The sequence below is a fragment of the Netta rufina genome (genome assembly GCF_964035555.1).
Source record: "Netta rufina genome assembly, chromosome: 17".
NCBI lineage: Eukaryota > Metazoa > Chordata > Aves > Anseriformes > Anatidae > Netta > Netta rufina.
In genome coordinates, this window is record NC_140141.1 from 12,051,509 (window position 1) to 12,068,690 (window position 17,182).

The window sequence follows — 17,182 nt, forward strand, 5'->3', positions numbered from 1 at the left end:
TTTTGTTGTTGCGAGACCGGCTCTTCCTTTCCTCCAGCCTCCTTTCTCTGGGGTCTCGCGTTCAGGGGCTGATTCGTGGTCAGACGCTGCTGGCTGATGCCCCGTCCGTGTGGCTGTGCTCTTTGTGCTGTGGGTCAGAGCCCGGGGCGCTTTCAGCGTGGCTCTGAAACCTCCTTCTCCTCCTCTAGCTGGAGGTCAGGCAGCTGCAAGCAGGGGGAAGAAGCGAGGCACGCCAGCAAGTGCACACGGTCAAAACAGAAAGCGAGAGGCGGCAGCGAGGCTGTGCGGCTGCGTGCAGTCGTTGGTGTGGTACGTGGGTTATCCCGAGGTCAGAGGACACGCAGGATTTTGCTGGAGAGCTTACGGTAGGTGAGGCAGCAGACCGAAAGCTTCTGAAGAAGAGTTTAAAGATAAGAAAAAGCTTTTCTTTCTTCCTTTTCTCCCATGGGGTTGTCTGTGTTTTTGTGCCACTGAAGGCTTTTCTGTAACGGCGCATTCAGTCTGCTGGCTTCAGACAGTTTGATTATTGTATCTAAATGAGCCTGATAGACTCAGGTTATTTAGGGTCACAGGAATTACCAGGAAGGGGAGGGAGACGGCGCTCTCGGTGCTGCAGAATTGAGTAATAACACAAAAAGACCTTGAGACTGAGCGCTTTCATCAGCTCCCCCTCCCAGCACCTCCAGGCAGGGGAAGTGCAAGCGCCTCCCGCCTCCCTCGCTGGCAGCGAAGGACAGCTTGCTGGAAGGCTGACGGTGCCAGAGCACCTTTTCAGTCTGCTGCATGAAGAAGTGTATTTTAATGAGGCTGCTTTTGGCTTGTTAGCATTTTATTTATCTAAACGCTGGCCATGCGCTGCACCGCGCCGTGGCGGTGATTTATGGCGCTGTAGGCACTCCGGGTCTGCCCGTTTCGGGCGATGCTGTTATTGCTGGCTCGGCCCTGCCGGCCCTTTTTTGTGTTGTGGGGCCAGGAGGAGCTCAAGGGGGTCTGCTGGGGAGTGAACCCAGCCCCTGCAGAGAGGCCAGGGGCTCGCAGCAGCCTCTTGGCCTTGGTGTGGGGTGCTGAAGTCTGCCCGAGGCTGCTTGGGGCCGCAGCCTGGCTGCTAAATCACCGTGCAGGGTACGCCGCGGGCACCCAAAACCTGAGGTCCTGCAGCTCTGCTGGCAGTGGCAGCTGTCTGCCTGCGTCCCCTGCCCCCTTAGCGGGTTTGGTGTCCTGGTGGAGAAGGGCTGCCCCTCCTGGGGGGTCTCTGGCAGCTGTAGGGCAGTGCAGCAGGGCACCGAGTCCTGGAGAGCTCGCTCCTGGATTTCACCGAGGTGACTTGTTCCAGCGCTACCGCAGGTGCACAGCTTGAAAGTGGATAACGGAGATTTTCCTTGTCATTTTCTAATTTTACTTAGCTGGCTTCGCCCTGAGCTTTGGAGATGCGGCTTGCTGGTTTTGAAGTGTCTGTTCCTTGCACGCGAGATTGATGGCCTGGGCCGGGGCAGCGATCCAGCATGGCGTAATAGCAGGTGGCTTGTGAAGGACGAAGAGAGCAACGCGTTTCTGGGCTGGAAGACAGAGACAGCTCGGCCTCTTCGCTGCGCCTGGATGTCTAGCTGCTCCCAGGCACACAGGGGTCCAGCCTTTTTCTCCTGGCTGGGTGCTGTCCACAGTTTTCAGCCTGCCCCCTGGCAGGGTGCTGCTGCCCCTGGGTCCCCACGCCTGTACCTAAGGACAGCTTCATCCCCCCCGTGCTCTGTTGTAGAGGCATCTTGGGGGGACATTGCTTAAAAAGCTGACCCCATGGGGTGCTGTACAGACTGGTTTCCACCTCTGTGCGTCAGGATGGCTGCCCCCGGGCTGTGCCAAACGCCAGCAGTGTTCTGGTGGCGTGGGGCAGGAGCGTAATCCCCAGCCTGGGAGCTCAGCCTTGGCATCGCCTTGCACGTTCTCGATCCGTCTGCGGCTCCAGACGGTACAGTCATGGTAGAGAGGAAACTCTGGCCGGTTTGTTTATCCTCTGCCTACGTCGTTGGAGCTGACAGAGTTCCTTTCACCCATGGTTATATTTTTGGGTAGCTGCTGTTTTATCAGGAGAGTGATAAGGTCTCGAATTTGAAACTTCCCAAGTGACTTCGGTTGTTTTGCTTTGGTTTTGTTTTGGAAACATTCTCCCTCTTTTGGGACAGTAAAGAAACAGAACTTCTATCAACACAAATGGAGAAGGTGCTTGCTTCGACCTTTTGCTCATCGTCTCCTTCTCTTTGCATCTCTTCCTGCCTTTGGGAAACCCCCCTCCTGCTCCGCAGAGCTGTTGATGTGTCAGTGTACCTGGCATTCCACTCTCTTTCTCTTTTCTTAATTTCTATTCCATGATGTTTACAGAGCTTATGAGATTCAGTAAAACTTCCACGAGTCACAAAGTACATCTGTGTGCAAGCACCTGAACCAGAAGGAGCCACAGGAAGGAACAAAGGGAAGGAACAAAGTCCCACCAGGAGGCAATGGGCAAAGGGGTATCGAGGGCCATGGAGAAAGTGCTCTGACCCCTCAGTGGATCTGGGGGAGTGGGAGGAGGCTTTGCAGGGGGCAAGAAGAGATGCAAAGAGACGAGGAGGGAGAGCACGAGCAAAAAGTGTGAATGAGCAAGACCCAGCAAAGCAACGGACAGAAGAGGAGCACTCTGCAGCTTGGGGCTGCGGAGTTGTGAGTTGCTGTAGTTCAGTTGTCCTTGAGCGGGTGCCAAAACGGCCCTAGAAACTGTGGGTCCGGCTGTGGGGTGAATCACATCGTGCTGTGGTGTCGGGGCACTTCTGGACCCTGCTGCTTCACTCCTGTCCGTGTGTGGAGGACGCGGCATCGCTGGCGGCAGGGTGGCTCCTGGTGTCTGCCTTCAAAACGCGGCTGAACAACGTCAAGGTCTCCTCTGGAGGCAGCTCGTAAACCTTCCCGGCACTCGCGTCTGAAAAACACAGCCGTAGCTCACAGTGCAATTTACTGTAGTAACTTTCAGAGCAATTAATCCACCTACGCTGTGCCAGGTCTCCCACGGTTCCTCTGACAGTTCGTCACGGGGCACAGGAGTTTGTCAGGTTTAATCCCCCCTCGGTAGCTTTTCGTGTTACGTTTTTTTTTTTTCTCGTAAAATCGAGCGCCGATGGGAGAAGTGGAGCTGAGCGGGGAGCGTCGGGGGATGCCTGGAAGAGCAGAATTGGTGCCCTTGGTGCTGGTGCCAGCGAGCTGTGCCCGTGGTCCTGGCCCCGTGGTGGATCGAGCCTCTGGGCCGCACGAAATCCTCTCCTGGAAGAGGGCAGAGGAGGAGAAGGCGAAGAGTGTGGGCACAGGGAAAGGAAAAACAGATGGTTCTCGGGACACTCGAGCCTTTTCTTTTCTTTTTTTTTTTCTTTTTCTTTCTCAGGGGCACAGCCTCCCAGACGGGTAATTCTCGTTTGTACGCCCACAGCAGGTGCCTGGCCTGCTCGCGGGCCCGCTGGCGCGCCTTCCCAGACGGCGCGTGGTGGTTTTGTGTGCAGACGTCAGGAGCTGCACCGCTGGCTTTCCGCGTTTTGTTTTAACACTGGGATGAGTGTGAGCGGAGGGGAGCTTGCTGTATGTGGGCAGCGACTCTCCTTCGGCCGGGACGTGGAAATCCAAGTGCTCGAAGTGCTCCTGCCTGTCGGGTGTTGGAGTTTCTCCCGGCTGTGGCTGTGTTTTGGTCCTAGGACCTCATGTACGGGGACTGCAGAGCTAAGAAAAGCAGCATGGCAGGGTAGCTCCCTCTGTAGTACCCGGATTCATGTCAGAAGCCAAAAATCCCTGATCAGACGAGCCGGGGGTGTCCTGCTCCTCGTGCCGTGAGGCCTCCCTTGCTCCGCAGCCTGGGGCCACCTGGGGCCTTGTTTCCTGGCCTCTCCTCAGGTCGGTCAGGGCAGCACCACCACAGCATTGCTTCTGATGCTGGGGAAAGATAAACCTGGCTCCCAAAATACCCTGCTATGCCTTTTGGACACACACCGCCCCCTTTCCTCCTCCATTTCATCTTTGACCTTCTTGGCTTTTGCGTGAGCGAGGCTGAACTTGGGGCCGGGGCTGCGGTTCTCTTGGCTCCCCGTTAGGAGTGCTTAGCGTTTTTATTTTGCTTCCTGGCTTTCCAGAAAGCTGCTGGGCAAACACGTAGTTTTATCCTGCGTTGGCCAAAGCTGCTGGGCCTTGATTGGAGCTGGAGGGGAGCCTGGCATCCAGTGCTGGGTGCTGCATTCACGTACACCTCGGGCAGGGCTCTGGAGGTGCCGCCTGGTGCACTGCAGGCTCCAAACCTTCCTCTCCCTGCCACTCAGCCTCGCTGGGGCTCGTCCCTGCTGTGCTGGCGTTTATCAGTCTTCATTACATCTGATCAAATAACGTCTGCTGCAGCTGTTCAGCCTGAGAGGTTTTTCCCCTCCCAACTGCAAGTACTCGGTGTTTTATTTGTTGGGTGGTTTTTTGTTTTGTTTTGTTGCTGACCCTGGTGTTGCTCTCTCTTTTCGAGGCAGTTGGAGCTGCTTTTTCTTTCCTTTTTTTTTTTTTTTTTGGTGTCATTTTGGGTGAGGACTGTTCGAAATAGACTCCCAGGTGGGATTGGTTCTAATGTAAATATGTGTCAGTGTTGCCACGGATATTCTGTTGCAGGGCTTTCTATGCCATTGCTGAAGGTCTTAGTTAATTAGATGATTACTCTTCTTTTCTGGTCAAGTATCTATCTGCAAATAAAAAATAGCAATTGAAACGTAGCTGCTGAAATGCTGTTGCTGGAAGCAGTCTGTGGCACAGAGCAGGAGGGCTTCTTATTTAATTAAAGTCAGGAACATACTGTACGGTACTCTCCAAGGGTCAAGGAACAAAAGGGACGTGCACATAATAAGTAGCAAACTATCCTTTCAAACCCCTTTAGCTCAGCCCAGGGGGAGCTGTGTTTAAAGGGACCTATTGAGATAACATTTGTGCTTCTTCCTCTTTTTTTTTTTTCTTTTTTTTTTTTTTCTTTTTCTCCATATGGCTGTGTGGAAGCTGAAGGTATCCTGCGACTTCTCATTTTACCCTTACCTGTTCTTAGTCTTGGGTTTGAAGCCATCATCAGAGCTGCTGGGGTGCCAGAAGTGCCCAGTGTGCCTGCTCCGGGGCTGGGGCTGAGCTCCTGTCTGGGGGCTGTAGGGCATTGGCACGGCTCCTTCCGAGCATTTGGGGTTCACAGCTTTCCTGAAAGTTGCCCTTGTCCTAACGAGCTGTTGTGTTTGTTCCTGCAGGATGTCGCGCTCTTAGAGTACCAGCATCATTCCAGGGATTACGCTTCCCACCTCCCGCCGGGGTCTATCATGCAGCCGCAGCGGAGGAGGCCGTCCCTGCTCTCCGAGTTCCAGCCGGGCAATGAAAGGTACCGGGGGCTGCTCTGGGGCCATGGGGCACACCGACTGTGTCAGCAGGGTGCACACAGACCTGGGCAACTTAAACTTATTACCTGGTTACTTACTGGTACTGACTGCACGCAGGTGCTGCGCCTCTCTTAGCTAATGCAAGTGGCTCGTTTGCCTTCTGGCTTCTCCCCTTGCACTGTCATACGTTTTAAAGACATCTTAAACAGAAAAACCCTCCCCGCCACACACACACACACCATCTGTGAAGCTGCACATCGCTGTGTAGCTACAGCGTGCTGCGTTAGCTCTCTCCAGCAGAGAAAATGTGCCGTTGGTTTTGGTGTGTGGCTCCCCGGGCTGAAGGGAGGGATGAGAATAGCTCGTTGCCATTATGCACCTCCGCTTCCTCTTCTGTTGCTCTTCCTCCCCGTTTTCGTTTGGTTTTGTTTCTCTTTCTGTATTCCCCTCGCCACTTTCTCTGAGGTGCTGCTTTCCCTGCCCGATGCCCTTGCGGCTCTCCCCGTGTCGCTGATCGCTTTCGTCGCCTCCTGCGTCAGGCTCTCGGTGTCTGGGTGTGCAGCTCAGACGAGTGCCATGAGGCTCACGGTGCTGTAGCTGCATTAACCGCGGGAGCTGATCTGTTTTAAAGGCCATCACTCTCGCTCTCTGTTTCATCACAAAATGCTGCTCTCTCACAGTTTCTCTTCTGCATTTGATGCTTAGTGGTTTAGCAAAAAAAAAAAAAAAAAAAATTGCCTGGAAGTGAAATAAGAACCTTGCAGCCGTAGGTTTATGCAAAGCATTTTTTTGATGCTCGCTCCCTAGGCTAAGAATAAAAGTAGTGCAGAGTCACTGAGCCGCTGCCTGTGGCCAGCCAGAAATGAATCTGCTTCTCTAAAATCGTAATTGTTAGGGGAGAGGAAAGGCAGTGGGACTGGATGAGCTTTGAAGTACCCCCCCCAGCCCAACTATTCTGGTATGTCACAGGCTGCTGAATGAGTAAGGGCGCGGAGTAACCAGGGCACCAGGGACTTGGCTGGAAATGCCGACAGGCCCCTCTATTTCTAGTGGGATGGATTTACCCTGGTGCTCAGCAGAAGCAAAACTGTGATAATTTGGAGGCAAAAACCACTCTCCCAAGTTAGTTGTGCATATGCCCTACTGGACGGGCTCTTCTGCGTTGTGGACAGGCCCGTGACCCTTGCGTGTACAGAGGGGTAATGTCACTTCTGACGAGTCGTTTACGGCTGCGTGACACGTTGCCTTGGCTTGCTTTGGTTCCCCAGCCGACTTCTCCTTAGCACAGTGTAACACGGTTAAGTTGGAAGCAAACCAGGCTCAGCTAAATACGGGGGAGATGGGTAACGAGGACCTGGCAACATGTTCCTGCCTGCTTTTGCTTTTCACACTAATTATGGTTTGCAGAACAGAGAACCAGTTCTGCTCTCCAGTAAAACGAAGGTTTCAAGGTCTGAATATGCTGTTAAAAAAAAAAAAATACAGATCTTGGTGGTTCTGCATAACTGAAAAAACAGCTGCAAGCCCTGGTGTGTGCTGTGCCACACACCTCATCTGTTGTGGTCATCCAAGCATCTCCCTTCAGCTTACAAACGTTTCAAACTCCCCAAACTTATATTTTTTTTGTTGTTGTTGACAATCACGTGGATTGTGGGCAAATGTTAATTGGGGTTGTCAGGTACACAGGATACGCATCCAAGCGGTTGTGGTGGTTGCCTCAGCACTTTCAACCTGAATGTTTAAGTTTTGGCATGCTATAAAAAGAATTCTTTTTTAATGACAGCCCCAACTTACTTTGCATCCTTTTTTTTTTTTTTTTTCCTGTAGCATCTGAAGAATTGAACTTTTGCAAAAATTAGACTTGATAGTAAAGCTAGCGTTGCCACTTAAGCTTAGCTCGGTTGGCATCTTCCACCAAAATGCTGGGATAAAAACTTAAAAAAAAAAAAAAAAAAAAAAAGACAAAAAACAAAACCTGAAATTGTGCATCTGGGGACGCAAAATGAGGGGTCTACAGAAATTTTCAGCCTAGTGTAATTAATTATTGAAGTCATTTTAAGTCACGTTGAGGTCGGGGAGGTGCTAGTCTATCTCGCAGAGCTGTTTCTCTGCATTTTTAGGTGCCGTGCTTTAAAACCTCTCCCATGGCTTTGCTTTTCCATCTTTGTAGCATGAGGATCCACTGTAAAACCGCGCCTGATGGAGCATAAATGGAGCCCTTGGGGAGCGTGGTCGCTCACCTGAGAGCTGCGGGGCCCCGGGGCTCCTGGAATGGGTCGAGCTGGATATTGATATGGTGATATTCCCCCCAAAAAACCTAACTTTGGGTCTGCCTGCAACGGAGCAAAGACAGGAGGAGGGAGGGCGGTGAGAGCAGCCGTCTCTGCAGCTGAGTCCCCTTTGGCAGGTTCACGCCAGGCGCATCTGTAAGCACTTTGGCTTTGTTCCTGGGCTGGGATTGATGGGTTTTGAGCAGAGGCAGCTGGCTCTCAGCGTGAGGGGCTGGGAGGGAGGGAGCGACCAATGGCAAACAAATAACGTCTGCAAAGCGGGCACGGGGGAATAAATAGAGGGAAGCACAGGGTGTGCTGTGTCTGAAAGGAGGAATCTCATCTGGGGCGAGCTGTGCGCTGCCCTGCCTGGCACGCAGCGCTGGTGGGCGTCAGGCATTTGGTTATGAATTTCCAGGCTGCTTTTCCTGCCTTCCTCCTCCTCCCCTCCAAGCAAGTGTCAGCTGCAGGGGGGGGGGAAACCCTCCCAGTCCCCTCTGCTTTGGGTACTGGAGAGGAAGCAGCCTGTCTGGTGGTGGTTGTGCTGTCTGAAGCTCTTCCAGGATCACTCCCACCCCTTGAAAGAATAAATTTGTGAGTGCAGTGCAAGTGGAAGGTGGTTAGATGGGCTTCCTGGAGCACCGCAGGATTTTTTTTTTTCCCTCTCCAGGCTGCTGTCTTGTTGTGGTCAGTAAGGAATAACCCGGTGAAAAGGGAATTAGCAGTGGAGCTTTTCATGATTTTTTAGGTACAGATCAGCTGCTGGTGGCAAAAACTCGAGTGGCAACGTGCCGCAGGGACTGTCTCAGGGCCCCATTCCTAAGTTTTGGGTCAGTCAGCCCTGAGAGTCGTCGTCATCCCTTGGTGGACGGGCAGAGACCCGAGCTCCCCGTGTAGCATTCCTGGCTTGGAAGAAGGGAAGGAAACCCAAGCCCTTCGGCATGCGCTGCTATAGGGCCGCCTGGCTCCGTGCTGCTCCGCAGGGATGTGCTGCTTTCCTTGATGACTTTTTTGGTAGCAGGCTTTTTCTTGGAAGGATCCAGCGACTTCCCCTTAGCTTGTTCAGCCGGCTGTGCCAACTGGACTGCAGGAGCGAGGAGAAGTATTTCAGGATCCGCCGTTGGTACAAGTCGTACCATGAATGCCTGCAGAGGAATGTCCTGGCAAGGTGACAGGGATTAGGGTTTTTTTTTTCCTTCCTCTTCTATGTGTATTTTGATCTGAAAGGAGACAAAGTGGATTGAGTTAAACGGCAGGTGCCAGTGGGGCGAGGGGGCTGAAAAATCAAAGACCCGGGCTTTTCTGGCCTCGTGCGAGTCACAGTTTTGAAGCGAGATTCCTCGTCAAGACAGGAATGCTGGGGTGGATTATGGCTTCGCTGGCAGAAAACGTGGCCCTAAATAAATGGCATGCATGTTAACGCGGTGTATTCCGCCTTTGTCCAGAAGAAGATGAGTCACTATTTTCGTAGGAGATTATTTTACCAGTTGATGAGACCGTGCTCTCTTCTTGGAGTCTTTCTGCTCGGCAGTCGGAGGAGGAGTTGGAGAGGAGTTGGCCCAGCCTTCGTCTGAAGCATGATATTTGGGATACGTTGAGCAGCTGCCGTGCTCCTGCAGCCACCCGAGATAGCCATGTGCGATCCAGCATGAGAGCAGGCCTAATTACTGCGCTTATTGGACGTGATTAATCCTTCTGGCCGAGGAGCCCGAGGAGTTGTGGGAGGCTGGAGCGGGTGGGGAGCCGGTGTGGCGTGCGTGGCCGCTGGAAATACAAGTAATGTGCACTGCTCAGCCTTCATCTGCGCCGGGCCAAATGGCACCAACTGCTCCGGAGTTAACAGCGCGACCAATCGGAGTTTATTTATGGCCTTTAATTAAAGTTTCCATTTTTAAAGGTGACCCTTTTCTCCGGAGCAAGCAGCGGCGCGGCTGAAATCCCCTGCAACCGTAGATCTTGGTGGCTTTTCACACTTCAAATCGTGTTCTGGGAGATGGATTTTTCTCCCTCCTTAAGTGAACGTGGGAAAATGTTGGCTGGAGAGGGCAGCTGCTGGCGCGTGGGTGCTCGGTGCTGGTGTCATGCTGTGTCCCACAAGCACCCGCTGCTCTCCGTGGGCTGTGGACACATCCGTGTGTGGGCACAGAGGTGACCGAGGGGCCTCGGAGGAGATGTGGGGACACCAGGCTTTGTGGGACGGGTCCCTGTGCCACGGCAGGGAGGTGTGAGGGGGAAGCTGGGCTTTGCCTTGGCTGCCGTGGAGGTGTAACAGCTGATGGAGCAACTTCTCCATGCGTAATGTTGAACCAGATTTGTTTCTAGGGAGGAAAGGTGATCTTGTGCTGCGGGCAGCAGGTCTGGTGAAACACAGGATGTCCCTCAAGTCATTAGGGCAACGAACGCTCCAGCGACCCAGGACTGCCAAGGGGTTTTTCCAGCAGGACTCCAGATTTGGAGTGTGTGAAGAAAGGTGAATGAGGAGCACGTTGGGGAGCTGCAGGGACACACAAGTATTCGTCCTCCTGAGCGAGCCTGTGCCGTTCTGTGGTACGGCACTGAAGCTTTTCTGCTGGTCCTGGCCATGAATAATTCAGGCCCGCTTAAATATGCACGTTTTAAAATAAAGCATCTGCTCCCATCAGATCGCAGTTGGCTCGGAAGAAGTTGGCTGAGGGGTTGCGTGGGGCTGCCGAAGCTCAGCCGCCTGCCCGTGTGTGCGGGAATGCAGGAGCACGGCGAGGACACGTTGGGGGGAACCTCCTGGCAGCAGGGACCTGCAGGGCTCGAGCTGGTGTCCTGGAGCATCGCGGTGAGCAGAGCGTCCTGCTCGGGGCCGTCCCGCACCTTCTGCTTGTGAAGACACAGCCCTGCTGCTGGCAGACGTGGCTCAGGGCGTGAGAACTCCACCTTCCCTACCCAGACAAGTCGTGCTGTTTTTTTTTCCCCCCTCCCTCTCCAGCTGTATGACAGAGGGAATATATCAGCCGGCCCTGTGCGTGTTTTTCTAGCTGCCTGGTGGCAGGTTTGCTCCTACGAACCCTCTGGTTTCTCTCTTTAACAGGTCTCAATTTGCCCAGTCTCCTGCTCTGGATATCATTGGCCATAAAGAGCTCGCTGAAACCTCTTGCAAATCTTAGCATTGGCTATAAATAATTCACTGCAGCACTGGTGGTTTTCTGTAGTGCTCGCTCATTTTATTGTCTGTCTGTACCTGTGGGGGCTGGAGATATTTTTTTTTAGACTTATTTTTGGAGACTGTTTCCCACCAAACCATCTCAGCCAGAGGAAATAAACAGCTGCAGCGAGGCTATCGTTTACCTTCGCTCTTGTTCCAAGAGTCAGCGAGAGCCAGTTTTCCCACCTGCCTGTCTTTGGCCCCGCGATGTAGGGAGCAATATTTGTGGATGGAAGCAAAACTTAAAACGCAGCCTTGCTGGGAAGTTGGTGGGAGCCTGCCTGGAGCTCCTGTTGGTGTTGGGAGCCCCTGGTGCTGAGGACAAGTCTGGGTGAAGTCAGAGGGGGCTTCTGCTTCGGGGTCTGCCTGCTGCTGCCACCTTTGGCTTCTTGGAGGAGTGGAGAAGGGGAAGATCTGAAGAAAGGAGGGGGTGTGCTGCTCTGCAGAGCAGGGCAGTGCTCCCGAGGTGGGTTAAGGGGGTGGGAAGCTTCTCTTTGACCTCAGGAAAAGTTTGTACTTGCCCATTTCCCTGTGATTTAGCTTCAGCAAAGTAAGGAAGATAAAGGTAAGCTCCATTTAGATCTAATCAGGCCTGCTCCTACAAACTCCCCGAGGGCAGCTCGGGATGTCTGCTTGGAGCCTCTCTCCCAGGTGATGGATGCGCTCAGCCTCCTTTATACCCGGCTAGCACTCCAACCCCTTTTTAACCCGTTTTGTGCTCAGATGGTTCTGCTGTAGGCACGACGTGGCAGGCGGTGCTTTCCCAGGCTGTGCAGAGCGCCTTGCAGCTGCACGATTCCAGCCATTTACGCCAGGATCTGCTGGGGAAGAGACTTGGTCTGTGAGTCACCCGGCTCTGCAGCTGGCGGTGGGCAATTAACTTTTTAGATTAGCAATAAACCAAAGGTCTCATCTCGGGTCATCCCAAGCTTCTGGCTCAAAGCAGAGCTGCGTGCAGACGGCTGGGCACGAGGGCAAACCCTAACCCCGGTGCATCAGCAGGCTGCTCGGCTCCTGCAGGTCGAGTTGGGTTCGTGGGGAAGGCTTCCAGGTGAGGACTGACCCGCCCCGCTTCATAATTAACACTGGCGTTTGTTTTATTTCACGTAATGAGGCCTAACTCCCCTGCAATTACAAACTCTCTTTCCCTTCAGCCAAGTAGGGATCTCTGGAGTACGGCAGCCAGGTGGGAACTGGTTGGAAAACGCAGCGAAACCCCAGGCTCGGTGTAACGGGACGGTGGTGTGTTAGGCAGGGCTGTTTTTATGCTGATGGCAACGTCACCGCTGTGTAAAAGTGGGTTGGAAGGAGCCGGCTGCGGGTGAGGATGTGAGGAGTGAAAGGTGTGAAGGCTTCAAGCAGGAGCCTTTCTGCTCGCAGCCGGGACAGGCTGGGCGGGTTGTGCCGGGCAAAGTCATCCTGGGAGCGGCTGGAAATTCCAGTGCACGGAGCTAACAGCTCCAGTGGATGTGGGATGTGGAAATGGAAATAAAACAGCACCCTGCAACGCTGCAGCTGTTCTCCCCAGCATGGCCCCAGCCTCACTGTAAGTAAACTGCCTCCACGAAGCCGAGCGGTGCCCTTGCCTTAAAGCCACGTGCGTTGGGTGCAGCGCGTTGCAGCGCGCTCCTGGCAGGTCTGGGAGCTGTCCTGCATCAATTAGCAGCTTCTTGGTAACACAGCCTTTAAAAAAAATAATAATAATAAAAAAAAAAAGGTGAGGGGGGGAGAAGTGAAAATAAATCCATCTGATTTTTAATTGCCGTGGTACAGTAGAGCCTTGGGTGTTGGAATATTTTAACACCTGCCCAGCTCAACAGTTGCTCATTGTTACCGGGCTTTGCAGCAGGGCCTGAATCGGCGGCGTGCAGCTGCGGGCGGGCAGGGTTTGCACAAGGGGTTGGGGCAAGCCAGCAGGAAACTCGAGAGGTGCCACGGGATGGTTCTGGGCTTGCTGAGGAAAGTTGTGCGTTTGGAGCGGGAGGGCGTGCAGGTGAGCTGTGTTCAGTGCCAAACTGAGGGGCTGCTCTGCTCTCAGCCTGCATTGCTTGTGTGCTCGCTCTGTGTGCCCGCGGCTCGGGGTTTGAGTGGCAAAAGCAGAGGCTCCCTGCTCTCCCATCCCCTTTCTGCGGGGAAGGAGGAAGAGGACGAGCCAGATTCTGTTTCTGTGTGTCAGCAGCAAGCTGGGCCCGACTCTCAGCGCGGCGCGCCTGTGCCAAACCCACAGCAGCAGAGGTTGGCCTGCGTGTGCTTTGGGACCAGTGCTGGTGTTTAAATGGAAAAAAAAATAAAAAAATAAAAAAATAAAAAGAGTGGGTGAGACAGAAGCAGCCGTGGCTCACATGCCCAGAGCTGGGCAGGGTTTGGTAGGGGAGCACAGCGGCTGTGCGTGCTCCCCAGGAAGGTGCCCAGGAAGGAGGTTTGTGCCAGGTGCCACCTCCTCGGATGCGGTCCAGAGCCCTGACAGCCTCTGGGGGGATTCCACTGCCTTCAGAGGGCTCTGGCTCCTTCCCTTGCTGTCCTCCTCTGCGAGGTGTTTAATGAGCTAGGTAAAACTGAGAGTCAGCAGTCCCTGTCTGTGGGTGGGGGCCGAGCCCCATACAAGACCCCCATCTGCTGTGCTTGCCTTTGACAAAACGCCTCCCTCCCTCCCTCTCCTTTGAGAAGCATCAAAGGCATCAGCTCGTCCTTTGGTGGCTGGGAGGATGCTGGCACCACACAGCTCAGGAGGACTCCAACAGTCTTGCTTAAGGGAGAAAAAGCTTTTTTTTTTTTTTTTTTTTTTTTTTTTTTTTTTTTTTTTTTTCAAGGTTTGAATCTTCTGTGTTTCATTTTAATTTTTAAGAGAGACATCTGCATGAGGTGTTAAAAACACCTTTGGAGCTGCTTCAGCGAAGCTGATCCTTGGGCATAGTAAAAGGTTTAGTGTATTTTTGTAGGATCCCTTTACAGCTCCCACAGGAGAATCCTGCTAGGAAACGCAGAGCTACAAAAAGTTTTATGCTTGTTTAAAAAAAACACAAAACAGTTTCCAGGTATTACCAACTGCGTCGCATTTAACAGGTGAAAAGACGTTTGGGCCTGATGTGAGTACTCAGTACCGCTGCTATCGCTGGGTAACACCTCAGTGGCTTGCCAGGTCTGTGTCGGGTACACGCAGCTGCACGTGGCCCCTTTCGGTCCTCCTCCGTTTGAGGAAATAAATCCCTACCCTCCAGCCGCAGAGGAGGGTGCGTTTCTTCCTCGGGATGTCATCTTTGGTACGAGATGCTTCATCCCTCCTTCGGGAGACGGGTGAGCCCTCTGTCCTGCCCGAAGGGCTCGTGCCTTGGAGCTGGGTGCCTGTTTTCTCAAGTCTCCTTTCCTCTCTGTCCCCAGATCTCAGGAGCTGCACCTGAGGACCGAGGCGCATTCCTATCTCTCCGACCTGACCAAGCCGTCAGACCTGGAGTTCATTGAAACGAAGCGGCCGCGCCTGGATCTGCTGCAGGACCCGCTGCTGCGGCACTCGCCTCTGCTGAACCAGAGCCAGCAGGCAGGGACTGAGGATCTCTCAAAGGTACGGGGACAGCGCTGCGGGAGCTCTGCACCTCGGGATCCTTGCCTTGTGCAGAGGGGTCTTTGGGGCTCTGCCGCTGCTGAAATCCCTGTAGCTGGTGGTTCCTGGTGCGTCATACGGAGCTCGGCGTTGTTGGATGGCATTCAGTGAGATGGGGGGGACGGTTTTGGGGAAAAGGAAGGCATATAGGGTTTTCTCCTCAACCATTATAGTCATGGGCCTGTGTTTACTAGGTTATTAGATGCACCAGAGCGTTTGGGAAGTTCCTGTTGGCTGAATTAGGGTTGGTCGTGTCCGGCTTTTCTGGATGCTGTGCCTTGATTTGATTTTTATTTGACCTTTCTCATTTATCACATCTCTTTTATTTAATATTGGTGTTTGAAGGGCTGGAATTGGTTGCTGGTGGTTCCTTAATATAATCTTCCCCAGGAAAGCCTCCCTTGCCTTAGTCTCATGTAACGCAGCAAATTGTTTACGTGCAATTGTCTCCTCTGCATGTGTGATGAATAGTACAAAGAAAAATCTTGTGCTCGGGTGCCTGTTCGGATTTAGCTGTGTGCTGTCGGGGTAAGTTGGCTTTGGCTTTGCCCTGAGCTCGGATGTGTTCGTGGCTGGCAGGAAGGTGCTGCCCTGGGGCTCCAGCACCCTGGGCACTGGGGATTAATGCAGCTGCAGGGTGGGCTTTGGGGCTTTCTGAGCTGCCAGTAAAAGGGAAGGGAGGCTGGCAGCCTTACCCAGGGTGAGAGGGATGTTTTCCTGTATCACCGCGGGAGCTGCTGCAGTAACCTGTGGGCAAGCAGCTCTGCTTGGCAGTGCCAGGATATTCAGACTTCTCCCCTAACGGGGTTGGTGGGCACGATGTGAGGCTGTCCTGAGTGAGAAGGAGGTTTGACCTGGGGAAAATAAGGGTGATTTGGATTCTGAGGGAGGCGTGGGCACATTCCTCGGAGGAGAGGGCTGCGGTGGCCGAGCTGCTACTGCCGAAGAGCCGCGTTTGAACCGCAAAATGAAAAACGCACCAGACACTTCAGCTCTCCCCCCTTTCGCTCTCGATAGCGTGTTGCCTTGGAAAAGATGCCTCTGAGGGGCCGTGGCCCTTTTCCGTTCCGTTTTTGCTGCTCCCTCGGAGCTGCATCTTGATGAGGCGGCGCCGAGCCCAGCTGGGAGCCTGCTGCCCCTAGCCGTGAGCCGCACCGCGGTGGCGCTGAACCGGGGAGGGTTCTCTGCGGATGCTGGGCTGGGTGGCTGATGGGGAGAATAAACTGTTGGCCCTGAGACAAAAAAATATCCTCTCTCCAAAGACGTGAGGAAACCAGGACAGCTTTTCTGTCTGCACATTATTTCCATCAGCAGTTCTGTGCTGCTTCTCACCGGAAAACCACGTATTGTCTCAGCTATTTGTTCCTAATAGGCAAAGCCACTCTCGAGGCATTAGTTGCCGAGTTGAGGGGCTGCATTTACTTCTTGGTCTGTGACACGTTTCCAAGAATTACATGCATTTTATGGGGCTTAAAACATTTGTTAATGAAAGAGAGAGAGAAAGCTGGGCGAGACAATTCAGCAGGACAAGATTATGCTTTTAGCGGAGTCATTTGTAATTTCTAAGTCTGGGAAGAGGAAAAAATGATTGGGAAGTGTCTGAGTGGAGCTCAGAACTGGCAGGGCTGTTTCCAGAGTGAGTTTGACTGCGGATGCTGTGAGACCAGGCTGATCTCGGCGCTGTTAAGTGGCTGGGAGCAGCAGGCAAGCCTGGGGTGCAGGACCACCTCTCAGAAGGTCTCGCTGCCTTTGCAGCTTTGGAAGTTGGGTTAATAGCAGTCTTCTGGCTTCATTACTGAGCAGCCATCCTTACAAACTGCTTGTGGACATGAGGGTTGTGATAAAGCTCGTGCAGCTAATCCGTGCATCGCTCTGAGCCTGTTTGAGGACGTGCTCTCGGTGTGCTCGTCCAGGGGAAGGGTTGAGAACTGGGACTGATCCTTGGCCGTGAGCTCTGGACGTGTGCATATCTGGGCTGTTTACATGTCTAAATCTCCTTTTTGCCTCCGTGCTCAGCCAGCAGCAGCAAATAAAGCTGATAAAGACCTGACGAGCAGCTGCGCAGGGCTCCATCACCGCTGTTAGTCGCTCTGCGTGTCTGGTGTGACCTCCTAAAACAAGACAGCACGGTGCCTCCCTTCCAGCAGCTACTCTGCCTCCTCCAGCAGACGCTGGCCCTCGCTTTGCTTCTAGCAGCACCTTCATCTCCCCGCTCTCTCATCCCATCCACCTGCTCTCGGGGTCCTTCCATGAGCTTCGCTCCCTCCCCGTGGGCACGGGGTGTTGCTGGAGCCCCGCGAGCTGCACGGTGGTCGGAGCAGATGCAGGATGCCTGGACCAGCGATGGGAGCATGCAGCCTGGAACAGAGAGAGAGAGAGAGAGAGAGAGAGAGAGAGAGAGAGAGGTGCTATTCCTGCCTCCGCTGCTGACTCAGTGCGTGACGGAGGCAGTCGATTCTTTATCTAGGGCAGCTTTGCAAACTGTTTGAGCTCTTGGGGTAAAACGCACCACGTGAGGCGAGTATTACCAAACACACTGGTGCTTACTTAAACAGTGTCCTAGGAGTCATCCGCTTACCCCTCACCCCATTCCACGGTGCTGCAGTCACGGCGTTGCGAGGAGCTCCGTTTATTCATCGGTGCCAGGAGTGCTCTTTGTGGTGGTTTTAGGGATGGAGCTAAATGTTGCCCAGCAGAGCACTCCCCAGCCAGCACCATTTTTATGGGGGGTTTCTGCCTTTTT

The 17,182-nt window shown here is 53.5% G+C and overlaps 1 protein-coding gene across 14 annotated transcripts in view; it reads left to right on the top strand.

The window, feature by feature from the left end:
- The window catches only part of NCOR2 (nuclear receptor corepressor 2), a 221,957-nt gene that overhangs the window by 70,807 nt on the left and 133,968 nt on the right, over positions 1–17,182 (top strand). For 13 of the 14 annotated variants that reach the window (XM_084297100.1, XM_084297101.1, XM_084297103.1 and 10 more), the window contains exons 3-4: positions 5,271–5,398; positions 14,220–14,400. In XM_084297100.1, coding sequence (XP_084153226.1) covers positions 5,271–5,398; positions 14,220–14,400 — 309 coding nt within the window. Of the gene's footprint in view, positions 1–5,270; positions 5,399–11,255; positions 11,308–14,219; positions 14,401–17,182 lie in introns of those variants that run through there. The other variant, XM_084297104.1, reaches the window with a different exon arrangement.